Source organism: Dasypus novemcinctus, chromosome 6 (genome assembly GCF_030445035.2).
Source record: "Dasypus novemcinctus isolate mDasNov1 chromosome 6, mDasNov1.1.hap2, whole genome shotgun sequence".
Taxonomy (NCBI): Eukaryota; Metazoa; Chordata; class Mammalia; order Cingulata; family Dasypodidae; genus Dasypus; species Dasypus novemcinctus.
The window spans coordinates 37914408-37938487 of NC_080678.1; the positions used below are offsets into that span (position 1 = coordinate 37914408).

At 41.8% G+C, this 24080-nt stretch overlaps 1 protein-coding gene across 2 annotated transcripts in view; it reads left to right on the forward strand.

Moving 5' to 3' along the window:
• Nucleotides 1-24080, forward strand: part of WBP1L (WW domain binding protein 1 like) — a 72233-nt gene that overhangs the window by 12501 nt on the left and 35652 nt on the right. Inside the window, exon 1 of one of the 2 annotated variants that reach the window (XM_004478841.5) lies at nt 15984-16219. The exons of the other annotated variant lie outside the window; for it this stretch is intronic. Coding sequence (XP_004478898.1) covers nt 16193-16219 — 27 coding nt within the window. The 5' untranslated portion in view covers nt 15984-16192. Of the gene's footprint in view, nt 1-15983; nt 16220-24080 lie in introns of those variants that run through there. 2 annotated transcript variants of the gene reach the window in all.

Here is a 24080-nt window from a genome sequence, read left to right on the forward strand (position 1 = left end):
ACTCCTGGTGCAAAAGGTACCTGAATCACTTTCTGTCTCATTAGTCTTGATGATCAGATGTAAGATGCTTTTGCAGCAATTGTTTTTTAATGATAAAGTGTGAAATGACCTATTCTTAGAGCAGGTGAAGTAGCATATACATTGGCACTCCTATTTGCACATCATTGTGCTCTCTTGAGTGAGGGAAAGAGCGGTGGGGTTGCCACCAGAACAGAAGTGCACGCATAGTTGTTCCGATGTGGGAGTGTTGCTCGTCGTCCATGCTGATCGCAGTGTGAAACCACATTCAAATCTGCCTGCTCTCAGCACATGGTGTACTCTCCTGAGGTGAGGGGGCTTCCTGGGGCTTCTTGACACCTGTCTCCAACCTCCCTTTGGTACTTCCTGATCTGGGGTAAGGATGGTCTCTGAGGCTTTTTTTAAAGTTGTAGCTCTATTGAGATATAGTTCACATACTATAAAATTCAACATTTTAAAGTATACAGGGCAGTGTTTTGGTGGGATTTTTGTTTTGTTTTTTAGTATATTCACAAGGTGGTACAGTCATTACCACTATCTATCTAATTCCAGAACCTTACTATCACCCCAGAGAGAAACCCCACACCTGTTAACAGTCATTCCCCACCCCCTCCTCCCCCCAGGCCCTGGCAACCACTAATCTGCTTTCTGCCTCTGGATTTGCCTATTCTGGACATTTCACATAAATGGATTAATGTATTATGTGACCTTTTTTGACTGGCTTCTTTCATTTAGCATAATATTTTCAAGGTTCATCCATGTTGTAGCATGTATCAGTACTTTATTCTTTTTTATGACTGACTAATATTCCATTATATAGATGTACCTTAATTTATCCATTTTCAGTTGGCGGACATTTGGGCTGTTTCAACTTTTTTTGGCTATTATGAATAATGCTGTGAATATCATGTACAAGTTTTTGTGTGGGCATACGTTTTAAATTCTCCTGGATATATATCTAGGAATAGAATTGCTGGGTCCTCTGGTAACTTTTTTTTTTTTTTTTAAAGATTTATTTTTTATTTATTTCTCTCCCCTTCCCCCCCACCCAATAGTCTGCTTTCTTTGTCCATTCTCTGTGTGTTCTTCTGTGCCCGCCTGTATTCTTGTCAGCAGCACCTGGAATCCGTGTCTCTCTTTGTTGTGTCATCTTGCCGCATCAGCTCTCCGGGCTTGCGGTGCCATTCCTGGGCAGGCTGTACTTTTTTCTCACTGGGTGACTTTCCTTACAGGGTGCACAGCCCCACAGGGCATGTGGGGCTCCTCTACACAGGGGACACCCCTGCGTGGCAGGGCACTCCTTGCACACATCAGCACTGCGTATCGGCCAGCTCATCACATGAGTTATGAGGCCCTGGGTTTGAACCTTAGACCTCCCATGTGGTAGGCGGATGCCCTATCCATTGGGCCAAATCCACTTTCCTCTGCTAACTTTATGTTTTACGTTTTGAGCAACTGCCAGACCGTTTTTCCAAAGCAGCTACACCAATTTACATTCCTGCAATGTGATGTTGACCATCTTTTCATGTGCTTATTGGCCATTTTTATATCTTCTTGGGAGAAATGTCTGTTCAATCCTTTGCTAATTTTTAATTGGGTTGTCTTTTTTGTTGAGTTGTAAGAGCTTTTTGTATATTTAAGTCCCTTATTAGATACATGATTTGTAAATATTTTCTCCATTCTGTGGATTTTCTTTTTATTCTCATTATCCTTTCAAGCAAAATGTTTTTAATTTTTTATAAAAAGTTCTGTTTATTTGTGTGTGTTGCTTATACTTTCGATATTCTTTAGTTTTCTTTTTTTCTCCCCCTTCCCCCCAACCCTGCTGTTTTTGCTGTTTGTGTCATTCCCTGTGTGATCTTCTGTGTCTCTTTCTCTTTTTGTCTTCTCTTCTCGTTTTCTCCTCTAGGATTCACTGGGATTCGATCCTGGGGACCTCCGATGTGGAGAGAGGTTCCCTGTCACTTTTGTCACCTCAGTTCCTGGTTTCCACTACATCTCTCCTTGACTCTCCCCTTCATCTCTCTTTTTGTTGCATCATTATCTTGCTGCATGGCTTGCTGCATGGGCCTGAGTCACCATGTGGACATGGCTTTACCAGGAAACCCCAGGAACTGAACCTGGGTCCTTCCATGTGGTAGACAGAAGCCCAATCACTTGGGCCATATCTGCTTCCTCTTTAGTTCTTTGAAGGACTCTGTGAAGCTTAATATTACTTTGGAGCAAGAATGACCATTATTTAGAATAGGGTCTGTTTTACTTGCATAGCTGCCAAAGCAATGGGTTGGCTTAAAAACAGGGATTTATTGGCTCACGCTTTTGAGTCTTGGGGAAGTCCAAAATCAAGGTGTTATCAAGGCAGTGCTTTCTCCCAGAAGACTGGTGTTCTGGGGCTGGCTGCTGGCGATCGATGGGCCTTGGTTTTTCTGTCATATGGCAGTGCACATGGCAGCCTCTCCTGGCTTGTCCCTTCTCTTCTGGGTTCCGCTGATGCTCAGCTTCTGGCTGTTCTCTCTGGCTTTCTCTCTCTCTGACCTTTCCTATAGGCCTTCGGTAATAGGGTTAAGACCGATTCTGATTCAATCAGGCCATACCTTAACTGAAGTAACGTCATCGGAAGGTCCTATTTACAAGAGTTTACACCCACAGGAATGGATTAAGTTTAAGAACATATTTTTTTCTGGGATACATAGCTTCAAGTTACCACAGGGTCCTTTTAATGTTTTTATTATGGAAAGTTTTAAACATATGCAGAAATTAAGAGAATAGTATAATGAACACCCATGTACTCATCACCTAACTTAATTTTTTAAAAAGATTTATTTTTTTATTTATTTCTCTCCCCGCCCCCCAGTTGTCTGTTCTCTCTGTCCATTCGTTGTGTGTTCCTCTGTGACTGCTTCTGTCCTTATCAGCGGCATCGGGAATCTGTGTTTCTTTTCGTTGCGTCATCTTGTTGTGTCAGCTCTCCGTGTGTGCGGCATCATTCTTGGGCAGGCTGCACTTTCCTTCGCCCTGGGCAGCTCCAACGTGGGGTCCGCTACGCAGGGGACACCCCTGCGTGGCACGGCACTCCTTGTGCGCATCAGCACTGTGCATGGGCCAGCTCCACACGGGTCAAGGAGGCCCAGGGTTTGAACCGCGGACATCCATGTGGTAGGCGGATGCCCTATCCATTGGGCCAAGTCTGCTTTCCCCATTGCCCAACTTTAGCATTTTATTAACTCTTGGCCAATCTTGTTTCAAATCTATACTGATGTTCACTTGCAGTCATCCCCAGTGAAATTATTTTTTAGCAAATTTCAGACTTCATATCATTTCAACCATGAATACTTCAATTTGAATCTCTAAACGATAAGGATTCTGTTCTTTAACATAACCATCATACCACATCGCACCTTAAGAAATTGACAATGATTCCTTAAAATTATAGCATAGCATTTTAAAAAGTATATATATCTTTTTTACTAGAGAAGTTGTATGTTTACAGAAAAGTCATGCAGAAAATAGAGTTCCCATATACCCCCCTCACACGCAGTTTTCCCTATTAATATTTTGCACACTTAACCAAAGTGTGGTACCTGTGTTACACTTGAGAGTGTATTATTATAATTGTACTATTAACTATAGTCCATAGTTGATGGTAGAATTCACTGTTCATGTTGTATATTCCTATGATTTAAAAAAAATTTTTAATAACATGTACAGCCAAAAAATTCCCTTTTTGCCACATTCAAAATATAATTCAGTGGTTAATGACAGTCACAATGTTGTGCTACCTTCATCACCATCAGTTACCAAAACTTATCCATCACCCCAAAGAGAAACTGTGCTGATTAGGCATCAGTTCCCCATTACCTACTTTGGGCCCCTAGTGACTTGTGTTCTAGTTTCTGCGTCTATGAATTTGCTTATTCTAATTATTTCATATTAGTGAGACCATACAATATTTGTCCTTTTATGTCTAGCTTATTTCACACAACATAATGTCTTTAAGGTTCATCCTTGTTACATGTATCAGAATTTCATTCCTTTTTGACACCAAATAATATTCCATTGTACATATATACCACATTTATTTATCCATTCATCTGTTGATGGACACTTGGGTTGCTTCCATCTTTTGCCAATTGTGAGTAATGTCACTATGACCATCAGTGTGCAAATAATTTCTCTTTGAGTCCCTGCTTTCAGTTCTTTTGGGAATATACCTAGAATTGGAATTGCCAGGTTATATGGTAATTCTATACTTTTTTTTCTAAAGATTTATTTAGTTTGTTTATTTCTCCCTCACCGCCTTGTTGTTTGTGTACACTGTCTATTCTCTGTGTCTGTTCGTTGTGTGTTCTCTGTGTCTGCTCATCTTCTTTTTAGGAAGCACTGGGAACTGAACCTGAGACCTCCCATGTGGGAGGGAGGTGCCTAATTGTTTGAGCCACATCTGCTCCCTCTTCGTTGTGTCTCCTCATTGTGTCATTTCATGGCATCATCTTGTTGTGTCAGCTCACCGCGCCAGCCTGTCACATCAGCTCACTGTCTTGCTCGTCTTCTTTAGGAGCCACTGGGAACCAAACCCAAGACTTCACATGTAGTAGCCAGGCACCCAACTGCTTGAGCCACATCTGCTTCCCTCTATTCTTTCTGAGAAACTGCCATATTGTTTTCTATCCTGGAAAGCGTTTTACATTTCTACCAGTAATGAACAAGTATTCCTATTTCTCCACCTTTTTGTCAACACTTGTTATTTTCCATTTTTTTCATTAGTAGCCATCCTAGTGGGTGTGAAATGATATTTCATTGTGGTTTTGATTTGTATTTCTAATGATGAGCATCTTTTCATCTGATATTTGGCCATTTGTATGACTTCTTTGGAGAAATGTCTATTCAAGTCTTTTGCCCATTTTTCAGTTTGGTGGTTTGTCTTTTGTTGTTGAATTGTAAGATTTCTTCAAGTTTTAGATATTAAACACCAGATATGTGGTTTCCAGATTCTTTTCTCCCATTGTATAGATCCCATCTTTTAAGATGAAATCTTTTGATGCACAACAGTTTTTAATTTTGATGAAATTCCATTTATCTGTTTTTCCTTTTGTTGCTCATGCTTTGGAGATAAAGCCTAAGAAGCCTTTACCTAATGCAAGGTACTGAAGTTGCTTCCCTATGTTTTCTTTTAGGAGCTTTATAGTTTGGGTTCTTATATTTAGGTCTTCGATCCATTTTGAGTTGACGTGTGAGCCCTCCAACTTCGTTCTTCTTTTTCAAGATAGTTTTGGCTTTTCAGGGGCCTTACCCTTCCATATAATTTGATGACTTGCTTTTCCATTTCTGCAAAGAAGGCTATTGGAATTTTGATTGGGATTGCATTGAATCAGTAAATTGCTTTGGGTAGAATTGACATCTTAACAGATCTTTAGTCTGCTAATCCATGAACACAGAATGTCCCAACATTTGTTTATGTCTCCTTTGGTTTTTTTAAAAAGCAGTATTTTGTAATTTTCTGTATAGAGTCCTTTACATCCTTTGTTAAATTCCTAGATATTTGAGTCATTTAGTTGCTATAAGATAGCTTGCTTTTGAGAATTTAAGTAATATCCAGAGGTATAATACTCTTATGAAATTCAGCTAATTTTGACAAGTCTTCTGTTTTCATAAGTAATTAACCCTCAGTAAGAGTTTCACTAAAAGTTACCCTAGCAAAATCCTCAATCTAATGAGTGTCGAATGTGCTCTTCCCCACTCCCCCCACCTTTACCATTACTCATTTTTACTTGAACAGCTTAAATGGTAGTTTGAATTATGCCAAACCTTTTTTTTTTTCCTTCAAAACCTTCTTTGCCATTATGTTTGACACAACCATTTTCAACCTCTGCCTGGTGTATAAAGTGAAAGATTAACATCGGACTTTTGCTCTCAATTTCTAGAGTAGAGAGAATTTTGGGAAAATCCTATTCTTATCTGAGATTGCTCAAATGTTCAGAGAAATGTGGGAAAATCAGGAGACCCTGTCAACATATTTTCTCCTCTTTCAGCTCTCCAGGGGTATGAGCCGTGTGTCCTTGCCCCGTGCCTAGCTGACTTATGCCTGCCCTTAAGGTACAGTATTGGGGATTTCATACCAGAGGAGCAACACTGCTGAAGGAGAAGTGGAGCATAGAATTTAGATATTGAAAAACACTGTAGAGAAATGTTGCTGTGAACAGTTGTTCACTAAGAAAGGGAGTTTATGCTACTTGTAGTGTAGGATGTGGAATTCTTCAGAGGCTTAACTGTAAAGTGCATTGATTGTGAGTCTCCAAAATGATACTAGACTTCTTTGACCTCATGGACCTTTTTTTTTTTTTTCTTTTCTTCACAGAAACAGCTGGTCTCAGAGCAGTCTCTGGGCAATGCTGACGGAAGAAACAAAGGTTCAGAGAGGTAAATGATTGGCTCAGGGTCATGAGATTAAGTACTAGCATGACTAGTTCTAGACTGCCAGAGCTCTGATAGTCTAATTTAAAGGAAAATCTCCTGTGGGCATTACTCACTGGGGTTCTGTGGGAAGAACTCTGCCCCTTCAGTCAGAAACCCTAGATTTAATCCTAGGTCACTTTACATATATAGACTTGCAGTGTATTATCTCTCAAGTGGAGAATATATTACTTGCCTAACTGTGTCACCAATGATATAAGGAACAACTAGAGTAGATGCAAAAGAGATTTAGACTCCTCGAGTTCTCTGCAAAGATGATAATTTATTACTGTCTTTCCCTTTTTGCTTTACTCTTTCTGCAGTATTGAGCAGATCTTGCCCAGAATGTGGGTCTTGAGCAAAGTGAAAGACTTTGGAAAAGCTTTGTTTCTTGTGATTTTATAAAGGAACGACAAAGTTGCTATAAGTGCAATGATATTGGCACCTGCTAGTTTTGTGGGTTTTTTTTTTTTTTTGTCTTTTTATAAAAGTTATGTTTTTTGTATCAGTGTTACAAATTAGTCAACATAAGATAACTACAATAGCAATAAATCCACTTTAGTCAAGGTTACATTCCCTCTAGTTTTGTTCATTCCTCAAACTTGAGGGATTTGAGACAATGTCTAACTCTGATTGCTTTAGGCTGAAAAGAGACGTAAATATTATGGGGCAGAGAAATGGAATTGCTTTGCTTGCAGTTGAAGATACTCTGCTTTTGAGATGGAGCTGGCTCGTCCACCATCATTTTATTTATTGTCCAGAGTAGGCCGGAAAAACTGGAACATGGAGTTTACTGCAAACCTGCTGTGTTTCTGGGCTCAACTGGCATAGGAAAAATCTGGAGGCTTTAAGTTTCTGAGAAATAAACTTAAGTAAATTGAAAATTATAGGTTCAAATAAAAGAAGAATCATGATTGGGATTTATAAATGAGTATACCTACGTTATCTTGGGGAAATAGCTTTTCATATATTCCCTGATAGAGTCTGCCACGGGGGTGTTGATTTCATATAGCCTGGTGGCTTGCCAGTGGATGTCCCTAGGGCCCTCAGGAGCACTTTTGTTTGAGGCTTTGTTTACTGTGGCAATTTGTGAAATCTGGGTGAGAACTGTGTAAAGTAACCTTCAGAATGACCTCCTGACTCTCTTTGAAATCTCTTAGCCATAAAAACTCTGTTTTATTTTAATATTTCCCCTTTTGATCAGGGTCTTTCCCTGAATGCTTCTCTGACTAATGCTTGCAGGGAGGCCCATTCCTGGCACTCACATCCCACGTGGGGTTGGGGAGGAGTAGTGAGTTTATCTGCAGAGTTTGGCTTAGAGAGAGGCCGCACTTGAGCAGCAAGGTTTTCAGGAGGTAACTCTCAGGGATTAATTATATGCTAGTTTCTTTCCATGGAGGGACAGTAGCTTCTTCTAAATTTCCTTCCTGCTGAGATGAAGGCGTGTAGCTTTCACCTTTTTTCCACCTTCTCTCTGCCTACTTTTTCTGCTTTTCCTAGTGCTTTCCTTGTGATTTGGACCCTGGCTCAAGGTGTTTTTGATTCAGGATTACTTAACTGCTATCATCTTGTGTTGCCTCATTCTCTGTGACCTGAAAATACAGGGTTCATTCAGGCTGTGGCCTGTGGTTGGACACCAGCTGACAAAAGGACCAGCATCCCTTGCACCTGGTGTGATACTTTCTCCAGTTTCACCACCTTTAGTCATCACCCCACACTTGGGGTGTGGACATGTATCAGAAATTTCCCTATTCCATACAACTTATGGGAGGGATAAATTGTCTTAATGTTTTGTTCTGGTGTTTTTAACCATGAAATCCTAGACCTGGAGTAGATTTGGGTATCGAGTAGCCTAAGGAAGGAGGAGGTAGTATTTGGTTTATGTAAGATCCAGGGAAGTCTTGGTGCCAAAAGCTGTGTTTCCAGTTAGACCTTATTAAGTTTCACAATCCATTATGCAAAAAAGGCAACTTCTGGGTGTTGCTAAAGGAGTTATCCACTGAGTGGGAGGCAGAACCAGGAGCAGCTACATCCTAATCCCCATAATGGGAAAACTTTTGTGGGGGTTAAGTCACACTCTAACTTGAGGAAGGAAATTTTTCTTTTGAGACTGGTGAAGTGCTTTAAATGTCTCGGCTGAGAAATTAGAGATGCACACAGAGGACTTCCAATCCTGAATCAAACCTCATGAATTTGGGGTAATATCCAGGTGTTATCCTGATCTCTTAGCTGTTTGTCAGTTTTCTGTCGCCAGGCATACATCACCAGCACTCATGTGTAAGGGATTCAGCTATATTAGCTTCGTGTATTAATGACCGTCTCTTTAGTCATTAAGTCCTCATTTCTTCCTCCACTAACAGTCTTTTCTTGAGGGCTGTATAACGCATTGCTGGGTACACAAGGGATATAATAGTGACAGTCATTGATCCTATCCCTGAGTTGCTTTTACTTTAGAAGAGAAGATAGGCCTGAAAATAACTAAAACATAAAGTGTAAACTAAGTCTTTGCTGAGTTTTTAGCACATTTAGGAAGTGAGTGGGTTTTCTTGTAAAAGCACAACCAAGATGATCTCTTTCTGGACAGTGTGAATGATTGCCCTGGGGACCTTGCACTCAGATGACCGGGAGCTGCTTGCTGGGTCTCAGAGTCAAGGTCCCTTTAATAAAACTAACTTGATGTCAGCCACCATTTCACTTGCATTCCCACTTAAAGTGGACCATGTCTCTCGCCCAAAGTTTAAATAAAAGTGAAAGGTGAAATCAGATTTGGTGGAGACCATTAAGTTTTTTTTTAAAGGAGTTCTCTTTCCAAGTTACATCTGGGTGCACATCATGTAGCTGAGTGACCTACATCCCTCTTTCTGTACTTATTCTGAGCTTTGGTTCAGAGAGCTATTTGTGAGGAGACATGCAGGTATCTGGGGACAACCCTGAGCTGTACCTCACTGATTTTTATATAGTTCTTGACTACTTGCCAGTTTGGTTTGGGTTGAACTGTTTCCAGGGTAAGAAAAACGAACCTAGCATTTTGGTACAAAAACAACAAGGCTGTTATTATACTTGATGAAGCTAAGTTGTAGATCCAGCGAGAGTCCATTAACCATTGGTGACAGTCCACTGTCAGTGATGAGATTCACAGGCCCCTGAGTACTCTGGGAATGACAGTAAAGGCTCATCCATGAAGGGAATAAATATCTGTGGGAGTGGTTGATTGTCAGCCACAAAAGGCTATTCTTGTTGGGGGGGAGGAAGAAAAGCAAGAGGTAGAAACTTAGGAAGCCCTTGTAGGCTTGAGGGAAGCTGTTGTGAATGGGTTTCAGTTTCTGCTACTTGTACCTCCCTTTCTCTATTGCAAAGACTGAGGCTGTACCATTGACATGGGTATCTTCCTCCGTATGCTACCCCCACACCCCACATGGGACAAAATCAGTCCCAAGATGATCATATTTTAGTATAAAATAAAATCAGACAAGCATAAGGAGAGCCTAAAACACTTAGTAAAATGGGAATTCCTGTGTTTGGTTTTCATGGAGCTAACTCAGTCATCAAAAAGGAAAAAAAAAAGTGTTAATCTAAGAGGTACACATGAGTATCAGGCCTTTGCATTCCAGCTGCAGCTGATCTTTGTCGTACCTACTTCTACCTTTCTTGTGTGCCCCATCTTTGTTTCCATGCTTTTGCCCATGCTTGGCCCTGCATAGTGTGCTCATCTTCCCCCTGAACCCTACATGTTGTTTAAGTACCCATCTCTTTTTCCTTCCTTTTTTAAAATTTCTCTCCCCTTTCCCCCTCTCCACCCCCCCCCCCACCGTGTCCATATGCTGTGTGTTCTTCCTTGTCCACTTGTATTCTTGTCAGTGGCACCAGGAATCTGTGTCTCTTTTTGTTGCGTCATCTTCCTGTGTCAGCTTTCGGTGTGTGCGGCGCCACTCCTGGGCAGGCTGCGCTTTTTTCGCATGGTGCAGCTCTCCTTGAGGGGCACACTCCTTGCGTGTGGGGCTCCCCTCTGCAGGGTACACTCCTGTGTGGCAGGGCATTCCTTGCACGCATCAGCACTGCACATGGGCTAGCTTATCACATGGGTCAGGAGGCCCTGGGTTTAAACCCTGGACCTCCTATGTGGTAGGTGGACAGTCTGTCAGTTGAACCACATCTGCTTCCCCCCATCTCTTAATTAAACTTTCTTTGGCCATTCCATCCCTTAACACCATCCCTTCTTTGAGCTGTTTGTTGAGTTTACTGCTTCTACTACCCCTCACCACCACCCCCCCCCTCCATTTATAGAGTCCCTGTGTTTGTTTCTGCATGTGTTTGTCTTTTCTCCCAATCCGGATAATTAGCTCCTTCAGGGCAAGGCTAATTCATCCATTTGTCATCCCAGTGGTACATCCTGGGTGGATAGATATGACTATGACTATCAGGTCACAAATGAGGGGAAATGACAGTTATTAATTAATATCAAAATACTATTTTCATGTGTGGTCTAGCCATTTTGGAGCCACACAGGCCTGGTTGAAATGCTGACGCCATTGCCTTCCAGATGTGTGATCTTGAATGAGTTCATTAACTTCACTGAAGCTCAAGCTTTTTCATATATACATTAAGAGCTATTATGTTTAACATTAGATAGACCTGATATGTTAGGGTTCCCTCCTCTCTGAAATACATCATTTGATATTTAGCAAGTGACTAAATACTGCTGTTGCCCAGCCATCTTCCCCAGAAGACTCAATAGTGAGAAAGCAACCACAGGTTTTTATGGGTATCTTATAGAAGAAAAAAGTCCTGTGACTTGCGGAGCTCCTTTTCCTGCACAGAAACTGAGAGGTGTGTTTTTCTAGCCTTGACAGGCCTGCTACATGCCTGCATTTGCCCAGCCCCAGGACACAGGTAAGCTAGTATTCTTAGTTTCTGGCAGCCAAGCCATCCCTCAGCATCAGATGCCTTTCTGCTTGGCAAAGTTAGGTCCATCATCTTTCTGGGTTTGGAATTCTTCCCATGGCATTCCCCAAAATAATTATTTTAGGATTCTTTTATTGATGCCCAACTTCATGTTTGTGACATGCAGATGTTTCAGTGTGTCTTTTATTGGCACATTAGTTTGGGGTTTGAGTTAGTATTCACTACTGCTTTTTTTAGTCAGAAAACCAGAGAATTTAAGCTGTTTGAAAGTCTCTTATCTCTGATATTCTGTGTCTGCCTAGCAGCCCCTACGCAAAGCTCTTGGAAGGAAAATGGCCTTAGGTCTGGAGATTATCTCCTACCCTAGGAGCCTGTCAGTTGCTCTCCTATTCTGACAAAACCCTCTTTCTTTATCTCCCTTGATAATGAAATTAGATACCCCAGGCCCTCAGCTCTTGTCTCCTTCAGCCAGAGTCGGCTGGATGGACATGGCAGTGGGAACAGTGAGCCAGGTTGCTTGAGCTCCAAGGCCTGAGCCAATCTTCTGTTCAGCTTGCTCCTTGGAAGGAGACCGATTGTGTGCGTTGGGGACAGATGAGAACTTTTGGGCTTTTCCATTTTCCCATTACTTCACAGAACTCTGCTGTCCGAGGTGGCTCAGAATGGAAGTCCTGGAACCCAAACGCCCTCACTCCACACTGCACTGTCCGACCCAGTGTAAGTGGCCGTCTTGGAAGCAGAATTCTGGAGCACTGTCTGTTCAGTGTTCACCTGATTCACGCTTATGCTTTTTGCTTTTTGTTTTTTCCTTCTTGTTAACTTCTGGTCTAATACCCCAACTCCTGTATTGCAAGAGCCAGAAACTTCATTCAAATCCTTGCTCTCCCACTGCTAGCAGTGTGACCTCGGGCAAACCATATAATCTCCATAAACCTCTGTTTTTGCAACTAAAGAATAAGGATAATAATATGTACATCATGGGGTGGTTGTGGCCTTAAATGAGACATTGGTAGTCAGAATTCCTATCAGAGTCTGGCTGTTGTTAGTGCTGAACAAATATCTGCCTCCCTCCCCTCCCAGAATTTAAGGATTGTGAATGCATAGACTGCCCAGAAAAAATGTTGCCAAAAGACACAAACAAATTGACAATAGTGCGAGCAAGTGAATTCCACTCTAGCCATGAACATACATGCTGTTGCAGCCTGTCTTCTCAAATAACAGTTAATCAGAACCCAGAGGGTAATGTACTCAGCATTACTGTCTTAGGGAGAAAGGGCTGGCTCAGTGAAGGATGTCTCTGACATGCTGGGGGCCACAAACAGTCCCTCAACATTTATTTTTTTAAATTTTTATTATTTTTTAGGGGGAGGTACCAGGGATTGAATTTAGGACCTCATACATGGGAAGCAGGTGCTCAACTGTTAAGCCACATTTGATCATTAACAAGAGATGTTTTTTTGTTTTGTTTGTTTTTGGGAGGTACCAGGGATCGAACAGGGACCACCTGAGCTACATCTGTTCCCTTGTCTCAACATTTTGATAGCATAATCCTGCTTAATTTTGGTTAGTGTGACTCTTGCCCTATTTTTTTTTTTTTTAAGTTGGCGAATCCAGCGTTGAATTTAATTCGGCATGGTCAGGCAGATGACTAAAATTATCTGAAGAAGGTTTGCCTTCTCTTCGGCCCATCGTGTATGAGCCAGGATCACTTACATAAAAGAACCCATTTTGTTAGGTTAGCAGAAATTGCCAGTGATCATCTTGCCTCTTAAATCTTAAAGCTGAGTTCATTTGTCACTAGATTGTGGTAATATTTGCAGGGAATAGCAAAATGTGAACTTGCCTTCTTGGGAAAGAGGTATGTTTTTTGTTTGCCAACTCAGCCTCCTTTTCACCTCACCCTCCCAAATCTCAGTGCCCAGTAGAGGTTGGTTAGTAAAGGTGGGGGTGGAAGAAGTTTAGTGAGAGAGAAGCTGTTATCAGCCAGCACTTTGTCAGAGTACATGGTACTGCATGCTTTGGGTTAAATACTACCTGGCACATTCCTAGCAATTTATAATCTCATAAGAAGATAAAAGCAGACAAATGCTGAGTAGAAACACTATCTTCGATAACATCCAAAAAAGGAAGATTCATTTGGAGGGGATCAGGAAATCTATGGAACAGTTTTGTTTTTGTTTAAGTAATTTTTAAAAATTTTATTTTATTTTATTTGCTTATTCCCCTCTCCCTTGCTGTTTTTGCTTGCTGTCTGCTCTCTGTGTCGATTTGCTATGCATTCTTCTGTGTCTGCTTGTCTCTCTTTGTTGCGTCATCTTGCTGTGCCATCTCTCTGCAGTGCATGGGTTGCTGTCAGCTCTCCATGGGCCAGGTCAGCTTGCCTTCACAAGGAGGCCCTGGGACACGAACTGAGGGCTTCCCATATGGTAGATGGGAGCCCCACTGATTGAGCCATAGCCGCTTCCCTACGGTGCAGTTTTGATGCCTTTTTAAAAAAATTTCTAGTAATAATGTGATGTGGTTATTCCTTCTCTTAAAGGGTCATGACTGTTGAATATTATTTAGAAAAGTAGGGTATTTCCATAGCCCACCAGAGCAAAAACTTTTGAGTATTTTAGTGGTGTTTGTTTCCACAGTGCCCAAGACAGTGCTGGCACACTGTAGGCATTCAGTAGGTGTGGATTGAATGAATGAGTACACACCTGTACTATGGTACTCTCTCCAGAGAACCACAGGCACAGTCTGTCTTCTTAGGAGGGTCCAGACCAAAGTTGCCCATATGGGCTGGAAGGAGAGAGGCTGAGGATGCCCTTTCCCTCCAGTTTGATTCCCAGAGTTAATAGTGCTACACACATTTTGTGATGGTAGGTGGTTGCCAGGGAACAGGAAATGAAAGGAGCGGGGATTCAAAGCAGCCTCGTGACTCTTCCATGGGCAGCTGTGTCTTAATGTTCAGCCTTGACTATCTGGCAGTTTGGCCTAGTTGTGAGGGTGTTTGCAAGGCATGGAACAGTCTGTCTGGTCGTGTCTTGAGGGTACATATTTGCTGAAGAGTTGCCTCCAAGTCCCTAAACACCTGCTGCAGAACCCATTTCTCTCCATACCTCATCCCTTTTCTCTCCTCCAGAGCAGTGAGGCTGTAATCTGCTCTTTTCACAAGTCTTGAGGAAATGGCTCAGCTCAGCTGGCTTGGCACATTCATTTCCTTGTCAGAAAAGTCGACGTGACCTTAACCATCAGTGGGGGACCTGCAGCGAGCACATTGTGTGGCTGGCTGAATTCACTAATGATTGAGAAGTACTTTTGGCAGCTCACTGTGTTGTAAGTATTGTGTACTGCTAATTTATTGTCCTGGTTGGTAGTTATAGATACTAATTTGCACGAATCATTTCTGACTTATATGGGTCATGGCCAGCACAGTGCCATCTCCATGGAGGCCGTTGATAAATATCACTGAAAGAAAATTGTTGCAGAAAATAAAAAGAAAGATGAGCTATATTTGCTCTGAGTCATGGAAAATATAATTATTTTTCAGGCTGAGAAGTTACTAGAAAGTAACTTTGGATTTAATAAAGTTGCTGTGAAGATTGTTCTCCCCAAGAGTCTGCACGTACAAATCCAAACATGGACCTTTTGTCCTTTGCCAGCTTCGTCTTAGGTAGAAGTTTCAGGCCTGGGGAGAGCTGCCCTGACCTGCTGTGAAGGGAGGGTGGCCAGAGGAGAGTTGGCTCACCGAGCTGAGAAAAGTCAGATCAGGACGCCAATCCCAGGACCTTTGTTCCTTGTGCAAAAATTGCTGGAAAGAACCATGTTTTCGGTAACCTGAACTTAGAGAAGAAAGCACAGCAAACCTAAAGTGGTGAACTTTTCAGAAGCAGGGATTGGTTTAAATATAGATGATCTGCTTTACTGGCAGCTCGGAGGCTGTGGTGGGACTTGCTGTACCTTTTGTAAGACAAGTGAGGAAAGATGTTGGCACCTGTACATGCACAGTTTGTTTATGAAATATAAACTCTCCTGTGTAAGCGAGGGCTTGGGAGGTCAGTGTCCAAGGTGTCCTACCTTAGCTGGGGAAAAGGTGCCTCTCCAAGTCCTCACTGCAAATGACCTCAGTCCCCAGAGAAAGTTGGGGAAACCAGGCTTAATTAACTGAGCCTTGACTCCCGCAGGGGCCGGGGTGGGGAGAATGCTCCTAGCCACAAGGAAGTGGAAAATTTTCTGTGAAACTGGCAGTCACCGGACCTGATTTTCTTTCCCAAGGAGGAGAAACAATATCTCAGGAGCTATAGAGTTCGGTTCCTATTCAGAGAAACGGCAGCTCTTTTCCACTTTAGAGGCTTGATTTATGTACACCCCAGCCTGCTTAGAGCTGAGGGGAGCTAATGGCGGCAGGCAGCACCACTCCCCACCCCATCCTTCTCCCAGTGCAGACTCAAGTGCTCGGTGGGCTAGGTCCAGGGCTGGGCAGCAGGGGTTTGCTGCACAAACTCCTAAGTATTCCACAGCAGCTGTCTGAAGTTTTTTCTGCTGTGCCTGAACTGATGTCATTTCCCCTTGGCAGGCAGCTTCGGTTGCCGCGTCTGAGATATGTCACGAGAAGGTGGGGGTGGGTCAGAGCCAGGAAGGGGGAGTAGTGAGGAGAGCAGGAGGGAGAGTGCCTGCTTGGTCCCAGGACTCTATTTACTTTCTTCTCTTTGCGAAGGAAGACCGGTTAACTGGGACTGGTGAGCACGCGGGCCGGCCAGGGAAAATGCTTTTTACCAGACCTTAACTTTTGAAAGCCCTTTGTTCCAAATCTTAGTGTGGACGATGCTCTTGCAGGATGCCTTTCCTTTTGGGTCTTAGACAGGTAATTGACTCGGTTATATGTGGATCGGGCTCGGGAAGGGCAGAAGGGTGTGAGCTTGTTTATTGTACTACTGTTTTGTGTGGAGGCAGTATTTTAGAAAACGTCTCTCAGTTATAGCAGGCCAGCTCCCACGCAGACATTTCATCTTCCCTCCCTGTTTGCTCTTAATTTTCAGAGCCACCATATTCCTCACCCGCTTCCCTCCCCCCCATCCCTGGGGTCTCTCTGGGGCTATCCACTTTTAATTTACCATTAGATAACATAAAACTGTTTCTGAAGCATTATGGAGGAAACAGGTTGGAGATGGGAGAGAGGAGGAGGAGAGACTGAATGGGGTTCTTAATCAAAACCCCTTTTATTCCTTCGCCTTCATTTCAGTTTGGCTAGTTAGAGATTTCATCATAGTCCTCTGGTTCTGAAGGGTTCTGGGTTGGGGGGAGGGGGCATGCTTCTTTTTAAATGGAAGGACTCCCAAAGGCTTTCTCCTTCCAAGTATGTGGTCAGGGTTGTGTGGCTAAGGGACATCCTGTCTGTCTCGGGGACGGGACATTTTGGCTTTCCTCTCTGATTTTCCAAAGCAAACAGACCTCTCTGGCAGAGACGTGATTGCTTTGTGAGCTCCTGTTTGAACTGAGAGCACTAAATTATAGCCGATAACCTAGCAGAATGAGAAAACAGTAGCAACCCACCAACTGCTGTCTGCAGAGAACACAGCCATTGCCAACTGTTTGTTCCAGGACTTCTGAGAGTAGGACACCCTCACCCCTCTGGTCTGAGAGGCATGTCTGTTTAGGAATGTGTAACTGTAACCAGCCTCCCAGCTCTAAAAGGGGGAGGAAGATGGGGACAGACACTCATACCCTCTGCTGCCTGTTCCTGGGTGAGGGAAAGCCGCAGATGGGAGCAAACCAGGAGCCTTAGAGGAGCTGCAAGGAAATCTCCCATGGGTTGCCTGAAATTCTTTAAAACTAAGCTTCTCTGAAAAGCTCCAAACACTTCATTAGTGCTCTTGTTCTTCAGAGTGCTTCTTTGAATAGCTGATAGGCAGAGAGTAGTGGTCCCATGTTGAGATCCTGTCCCCTCCAAGAAAAATGGTTCTTTTCACCTATGGGCAGAGCCAGCCTTGGTGCGGATTTGGAGCAGTGCTGTAAATAGGAGGGAGAAACGTTGCCTGCTATGTCAGCAGGCGGGGAAGAGCAGGGGACACGGCCCCATCGAGTGGAAAGGGCAGGGCTGGGGAGACCTGCATTCCTACCCTGGCTCTCCCTCAGTCTCAGCAGGCTGCTTACCTGCTCTGAACCCCAACTTTGAAATGGAGATAATATCTACTTGAAGAGTTTGGGGGAGGATTTCAAGAAAGGCACATGGCAGAGAGGAGGATTTGGTTAAAAAAAAAAAAGTTTCTTTTATCTACTCCTTCCTAAAGGATGCCAGACTGCAGGGGTACAGGACCCTGGAAGCAAGAGGACTAGTCATTTTACAGAGAGGTGGAGGGTGTAGTGGACATGAGTAAGATCTCACTCCTGTCTTCTGGTGGATACCACTGTGTGTTGACAGAGTCGTGAGGCTATCTCCTACCATACTAAAGTACTATTAATCTTATTATTGAATTTAATTTATTATGCTATTAACTTTAGCATACTATTTATTAATGCATTGTGTTGTACAGTTGTATGGGTTTGTGTGTATGTATATGGTAACTTATAAACAACCTAAACTTTTCCTCCTGGAATATGCAATTCAGTGGTGTTAATTATCTGAACAACAGTGTGCCTCTGTCCCCATTTTCCATTGCCAAAACTTTTCCATCACTCCAAAGAGAAACCCCACACCAATTAAATCTTAAATCTCCTCCCCTACTTGGCCCCTGGAAACCTGTATTCTAGTTTCTGACATCATGCATATGCTTATTCTGCTTATTTCATACAAGTGCGATCAAATGGTATTTGTCCCTTAGTGTCTGGCTTATTTCACTCAGCGTGTCTTAAAGTTCATCCATGTTGTAGCATGCATGAGAACTTTATTCCTTTTTACAGCTAATATTCTATTGTGTATATTATCATCTTATTTTAGTAGTGCAAGAGGTGACAAGAAGGATAGGGCTTAAGTCTAATAATCTCCACTCAATTAAGGGAGAATTAGGTTGTGGATAGTAGTAAAGTAAAACCCTCAAGAAAGTGAAGGGTTGGGAAGGGTGTTGTGGAGCATCTTAGAGAAACAAGAGCAAGTGAATTTTTAGCTCTTGTTTCTGATTACTTGTTTCCTTATAGAAAGCTGAGTTAGAGGACTTCCTGAAGGCTCCTTTGACCCTAGACTTCTGTGACTCAGAGTTTGCCTGTACATTCTGAATGTTTTTGATTATGTAATTTCGTATATTTCTAGCATTTCTGTGTCTGACAGTGTTAACTGTATTCTTTATTGGAGCAATGTAAAAGCCAACCTTCTAAAGATTACTTGGTAATAATTCTGTTAGGAAGAAAATGACACAGAAATGTGTATACTGTTGGTCTTTATCATACAAAATATATATGTACTTTCATATATTATTTCCTCTTAATCTATATAACAGCCCTCTGTTTTAAGTGGTCACATCACCCTGTTTTTATGGAGATGCATGCTGATGCTAACAGAAGTGAAGCCACTTGACCAAAGTTGTTCAGCTAGTTAGGGAAATCATAACTGAAGGTTTTGTTTTGTTTCATTTTTCCACCTGGAAGTTTTGTCTCTAAAGCACAGATTTTTCTCACTACCTAGACTTCATTGCCCAGTGTCAGTGAGAATGGAGTAGGATTAATTCTCATTGGTACATATTTTCTGAATGTTGTTTCTAGCCTGCCCAAGTAAAGACAGTGCTTACTTCTTTGTAGGCCCATTTACATTTTACTCTGGGACCAATATCAAGCTTGTAGCACCTACTGAATTAGTACCACTGTGTGGAGATTTTGAACACTTAATGAATATGTGCCATGCAAAGGATGCAAAGATAAAGCATGGGCCTTACTTTCAAGTAGCTCACTCTCTAATGCACTAGTTCTCAAAATGCATAAAAATCACCTGGGAGTGGGGCTTATTAAAATGTAGGTTCTCTAGGCCTGGGGCCCATATATTTCCATTAAGTTCCCCAGATGACTCTGACCCAGGTTGTTTCAAGCCACATTTTGAGAGACTCTGATTCTCTGGGTTTAGTAGCATGGAAATAATTACATGACAGTGTGCTTAGACTACAACATATTATGCCCAGGAACTAGCATAGCAGAGGGTGAGAAAGTATCTAAACCAGGCTGGGGGACGGAAGTGGACATGAAGGCTTTCCTGAGAAGGCGATATCTGATCTGAGTCTTGAAGGATGAGTAGGAGTTTACCAGACATATGAGCTGGGGAAAAGTGTTCCAGAGAGATCAGGTTGGGAGTGTTGTTTTTGTTTTCTCCTGCAGATGAGAAGGGAAACTGTCATCTATGAGTCATGGTAAAGAGATGCCAGAGACAAGCCACAGACCTTGGCTTACCTGGTATTGGTATCCTTTATGGACACAGAGAAGGAGGAAAGTATTAGGTCCCTTCAGTCTAATAAGGAGCATGGCCTGAATTATTGTCTTTAAAGGGCAAATAGGCTATAGGATATATTAGTTCTTTCATGTAAAGGACAGTTAGATAGCTCACTGGAAGTTACAGTGTTGACTAAAGAACAGTCTTTTTGTGCCTAGAGGAACTAAAGTCAGAAAGAAAAGAATGTTACCTGCTAAACTTTTTTGAGTGGGAGACTATGTACCAAATTTTAGATACAACACACAATTAAACAAGTAATCTCTTTTATTATCTGGTGAGATCAGAGAATATGTTTTCTGATTAAGAGGGAATCCATCATGTATACCTAACAGGTGGATTACTGATTTTTCAGAAAACAAAATTGGAGCAGAATGTTCTTAGTCTGCTTATTTGAATGAAGTCTATTTCTTGTTCAGCTTAGAAGGTAGTGATTTTGTAATGCTGGAGGGGTCTCACAACATTCTTTCATCCCAAAAGTACCATGCACCTATCCCACATGTTTGTCATACAGAGATAAAGAAATGCTATAACCTGTCCTCAAGGAGTTTACAGTCAGGTAGGGAAAGTAGGGTGAGTGTGCAGGTAATTGGAACATTCTGCAGACAGGTATGAGTGATATTAGAGAGGAACGGAATGCTGTAGGAGTTCAGAGGATGAAGAGACACCTTCTGCAGGTGATACTTTACGCTGTCCAGTGGTATCAGTTGTTTAATTGTAGATGTATGGAAGGATCAGTTGATAGCAGGCTCTAGTCAGTAGAATGCAGGCTAGATTCATCGAGACAGTAATTTATACTTTGTACTTCTGAAATGTTGCCTTTCTCTGCGGGAGGGGCTGACTGTCCCCCAAATTGTCCATACCGATAAGGTGGGATGATCCCTGATAACTAGAAATGAGCAAATAGTTGCCAACAAAACCAGGGTGGATCTGGGATCCTCTCAGGTAGTTTGCCTTTGCCCATGTTGGAATTTGTCATGGAAGGAGGCACAGGGGGCCTACTCTTGGCTCAAGATGCTGTTTATATTCTTAAAAGGGAGCACAGAACCTACAGAGCCTGGATTGACCAGAATGTTGAATGCTGGTTACTCCCTGGGCATGGTAAGTGGTCTAAGGGACTCACAAGGAGAACACTGAAAATCGCTAAAGCTGCAAGACAGGGGGAGCAGATGTGGCTCAAGCAGTTGAGCACCTGCTTCCCACACGGGAGGGCCAGGGTTTGGTTCCAGATGGCCTAAAATAAAAACAGGCAGACAACAAGCAAAACAGAAACAAAAACAAAAAACAATGAGCAAACAACAAGCAGACAAGGCAGCCAAAAAAGAAAGAAAAACAAAAAAAGCTGCAAGAAAGGAACTGTGATTGGGGAGAAAGCAGAGAGGATTTGCTGACTTCTAATTTAACCTGTAAACTGCTGAATATTAGCCAACATTTACATGGGGCATTTATTATTTCATCACATCAGCCACCCATGAGGTAAGAGGTTTTATCTCCATTCTACAGTGAGGAAAGCAAAACTCAAGAAGTTATCTGCTCAAGATCACATAGCTAATGTGTAGCAGTGGTGGGACTGGAGTCCAGGAGTCTTTTGAGTATTGTCCTGCTCTTGCATGTTCCTTTGGTATGGTGCCTGCACAAAAATTCTGCTGCCAGATCCCTCCCCTTCTCCTTGCATGCTCTGTGCTTTTCAAAGGACAAAGGACTATGGGTTAACCCAGACGCCATTCATTACCCTTTTGTGCTAACCTCTTTATGCCTGCTTCAGGACAAATTAAGCAAGATTCTGCTTGGAACTGAACTGGCTGTATAATACAGCAAACACCAAGGTGACGCTTGTACTACCAAAAGTTTTCAGAACTAATTTGTAAAAATCTTGTATGTGATAGCTCCACAGAGCACCTCAGTTCCCTACCATGACTTAAATGAGAAAGGGTAGTTCATACACACATACCCAGTTCATTTTAGATGAAGTTTTTTTTTTAATCTTCAAAATAAAATTTGTTCAACCTGTAATAAGAACACTGAATCTGCATATTGGGTACAAGTTTATATTTAAAAACAGCAGAGTGAAGAAAGTATTTCCTAACTCATTCTATGAGACCGGCATTACCCTACCAAAGCCAGGTAAAGACAGCACAAGAAAAGAAAATTACAGACCAATATCCCTTTGAATATAGATGCAGAAATCCTTAACAAAATATTAGCAAACTGAATTCAACAGTATATTAAAAGGAGTATACATGTAGAATTTATTCCAGAAATGCAAGAATGGTTCAACATAAGAAAAGCGATCAATATAATACACCAAAATAATAAAATGATGAGAAAAAAAAAAACATGATCATCTCAGATGATGCAGAAAAAGGATTTGACAAAATCCAATATCCTTTCATGATAAAAAACATTCAGAAAACTGAGACGGGAACTTTTTCAACATGATAAAAGACATTCATGGAAAACCCAGAACAAATGTCATCCTCAATGGTGAAAGACTGAAAGCTTGCCTCCTATGATCAGGAACAAGACAAGGATGCTTGCTTGTCACCATTGTTCTTCAACATTGTACTGGAAGTTCTAGCCTGAGCAATATGGCCAAAGAAATAAACTTCTGGAAAGGCAGGAGTAAAATTAGCTCTATTTGCAGATGACATGATCCTATATATAGACATTCCAAAGAATCTATAAGAAAGCTACTAGAACTAATAAATGAATTCAGAAAAGTTCCAGAATACAGGATAAACACACAGAAGTCACTTGGGTTTCTATACACTAGTAATGAACAATCTGAAAAAGAAATTAAGAAAACAATTCCCTTTATAATAGCATCTATAAAGTAAAACCCCAAGGGGGTGAAATACTTTACACTGAAAATTACAAAACATTGCTGAAAGAAATGAAGACCTAAAAAAAATGGAAAGACATCCCACATTTATGGATTGGAAGACTGAATATTGTTGAGATGTCAATACTGCCTAAAGCAATCTACAGATTCAATGCCGTCCCTATCAAAATCTCAGTAGCATTTTTTGCAGAAATGGAAAAGCTGATCCTCAGATTCCTGTGGAATTACAGGGTGTCCCGAATAGCCAAAACAACCTTGAAAAATAACGAAGTTGGAGGACTCACATTTCCTAATCTGAAAATAAATGGCAAAGCTACAGTAATTAAAACACTGTGCTTCTGGTGTAATGTTAGACATATAGACCAGTGGAATAGAATTGACAGTACAGAGATAAATTCACAAACCTAAGGCCAGTTGATTTTCGACAAGGGTGCAGGTCCATTCATTAGGGAAAGAATAGTTTCTTCAACAGATGGTGCTGGGACAACTGAAAATCCACATACAAAGAATGAAAATAATTCAAAATGGACCAAAGACCTAAATATAAGAGTTAATACAATAAAACTCTTACTTACAAGAAAAAGTAGGGAAGTATTTTCAGGACCTTGTAGTAGGCACTGGGTTTTTAGATTTTGCACAAAAAACACAAGTAACAAAAGAAAAAAATAGATAGAATGGACTTCATCAAAATTAAATACTTTTGTGCATCAAAGGACATTATTAAGATAGTGAAAAATAATAGACAAACAATAAAATAAAGTGAAAAGACAACCAACAGCATGGGAGAAAATATTTGGAAACTGTGTATCAGATAAAGTTTTAATTTCTGAAAAGTATAAAGAACTCCTACAACTCAACACCAAAAAGACAAAAATAAATAAATCAGTCATGGATTTGAATAGACATTTCTCCAAAGAAGATATTAAAATAACCAATAAGCACATGAAAAGATGTTTGACATCATAAGCCATTAGAGAAATGCAAATTAAAACCTCAATGAGGGCGGCGGACTTGGCCCAGTGGTTAGGGCGTCCGCCTACTACATGGGAGGTCCGTGGTTCAAACCCCGGGCCTCCTTGACCTGTGTGGAGCTGGCCCATGAGCAGCACTGATGTGCACAAGGAATGCCCTGCCACGCAGGGGTGTCCCCCGCAAAGGGGAGCCCCATGCGCAAGGAGTGCGCCCCATAAGGAGAACCGCCCAGCGCGAAAGAAAGTACAGCCTGCCCAAGAATGGCGCCGCACACACGGAGAGCTGATACAACAAGATGATGCAACAAAAAGAAACACAGATTCCCATGCCACTGACAACAGAAGCGGACAAAGAAGATGACGCAAGAACAGACAACCAGGGTGGGAGGGGAGGGGAGGGGAGATAAATAAATCTTTAAAAAAAAAACATCTCAATGAGATGCCACTTCACACACATTAGGATGGCTGTTATTAAAAAAACTAAAAATAACGTGTTGGCAAGCAT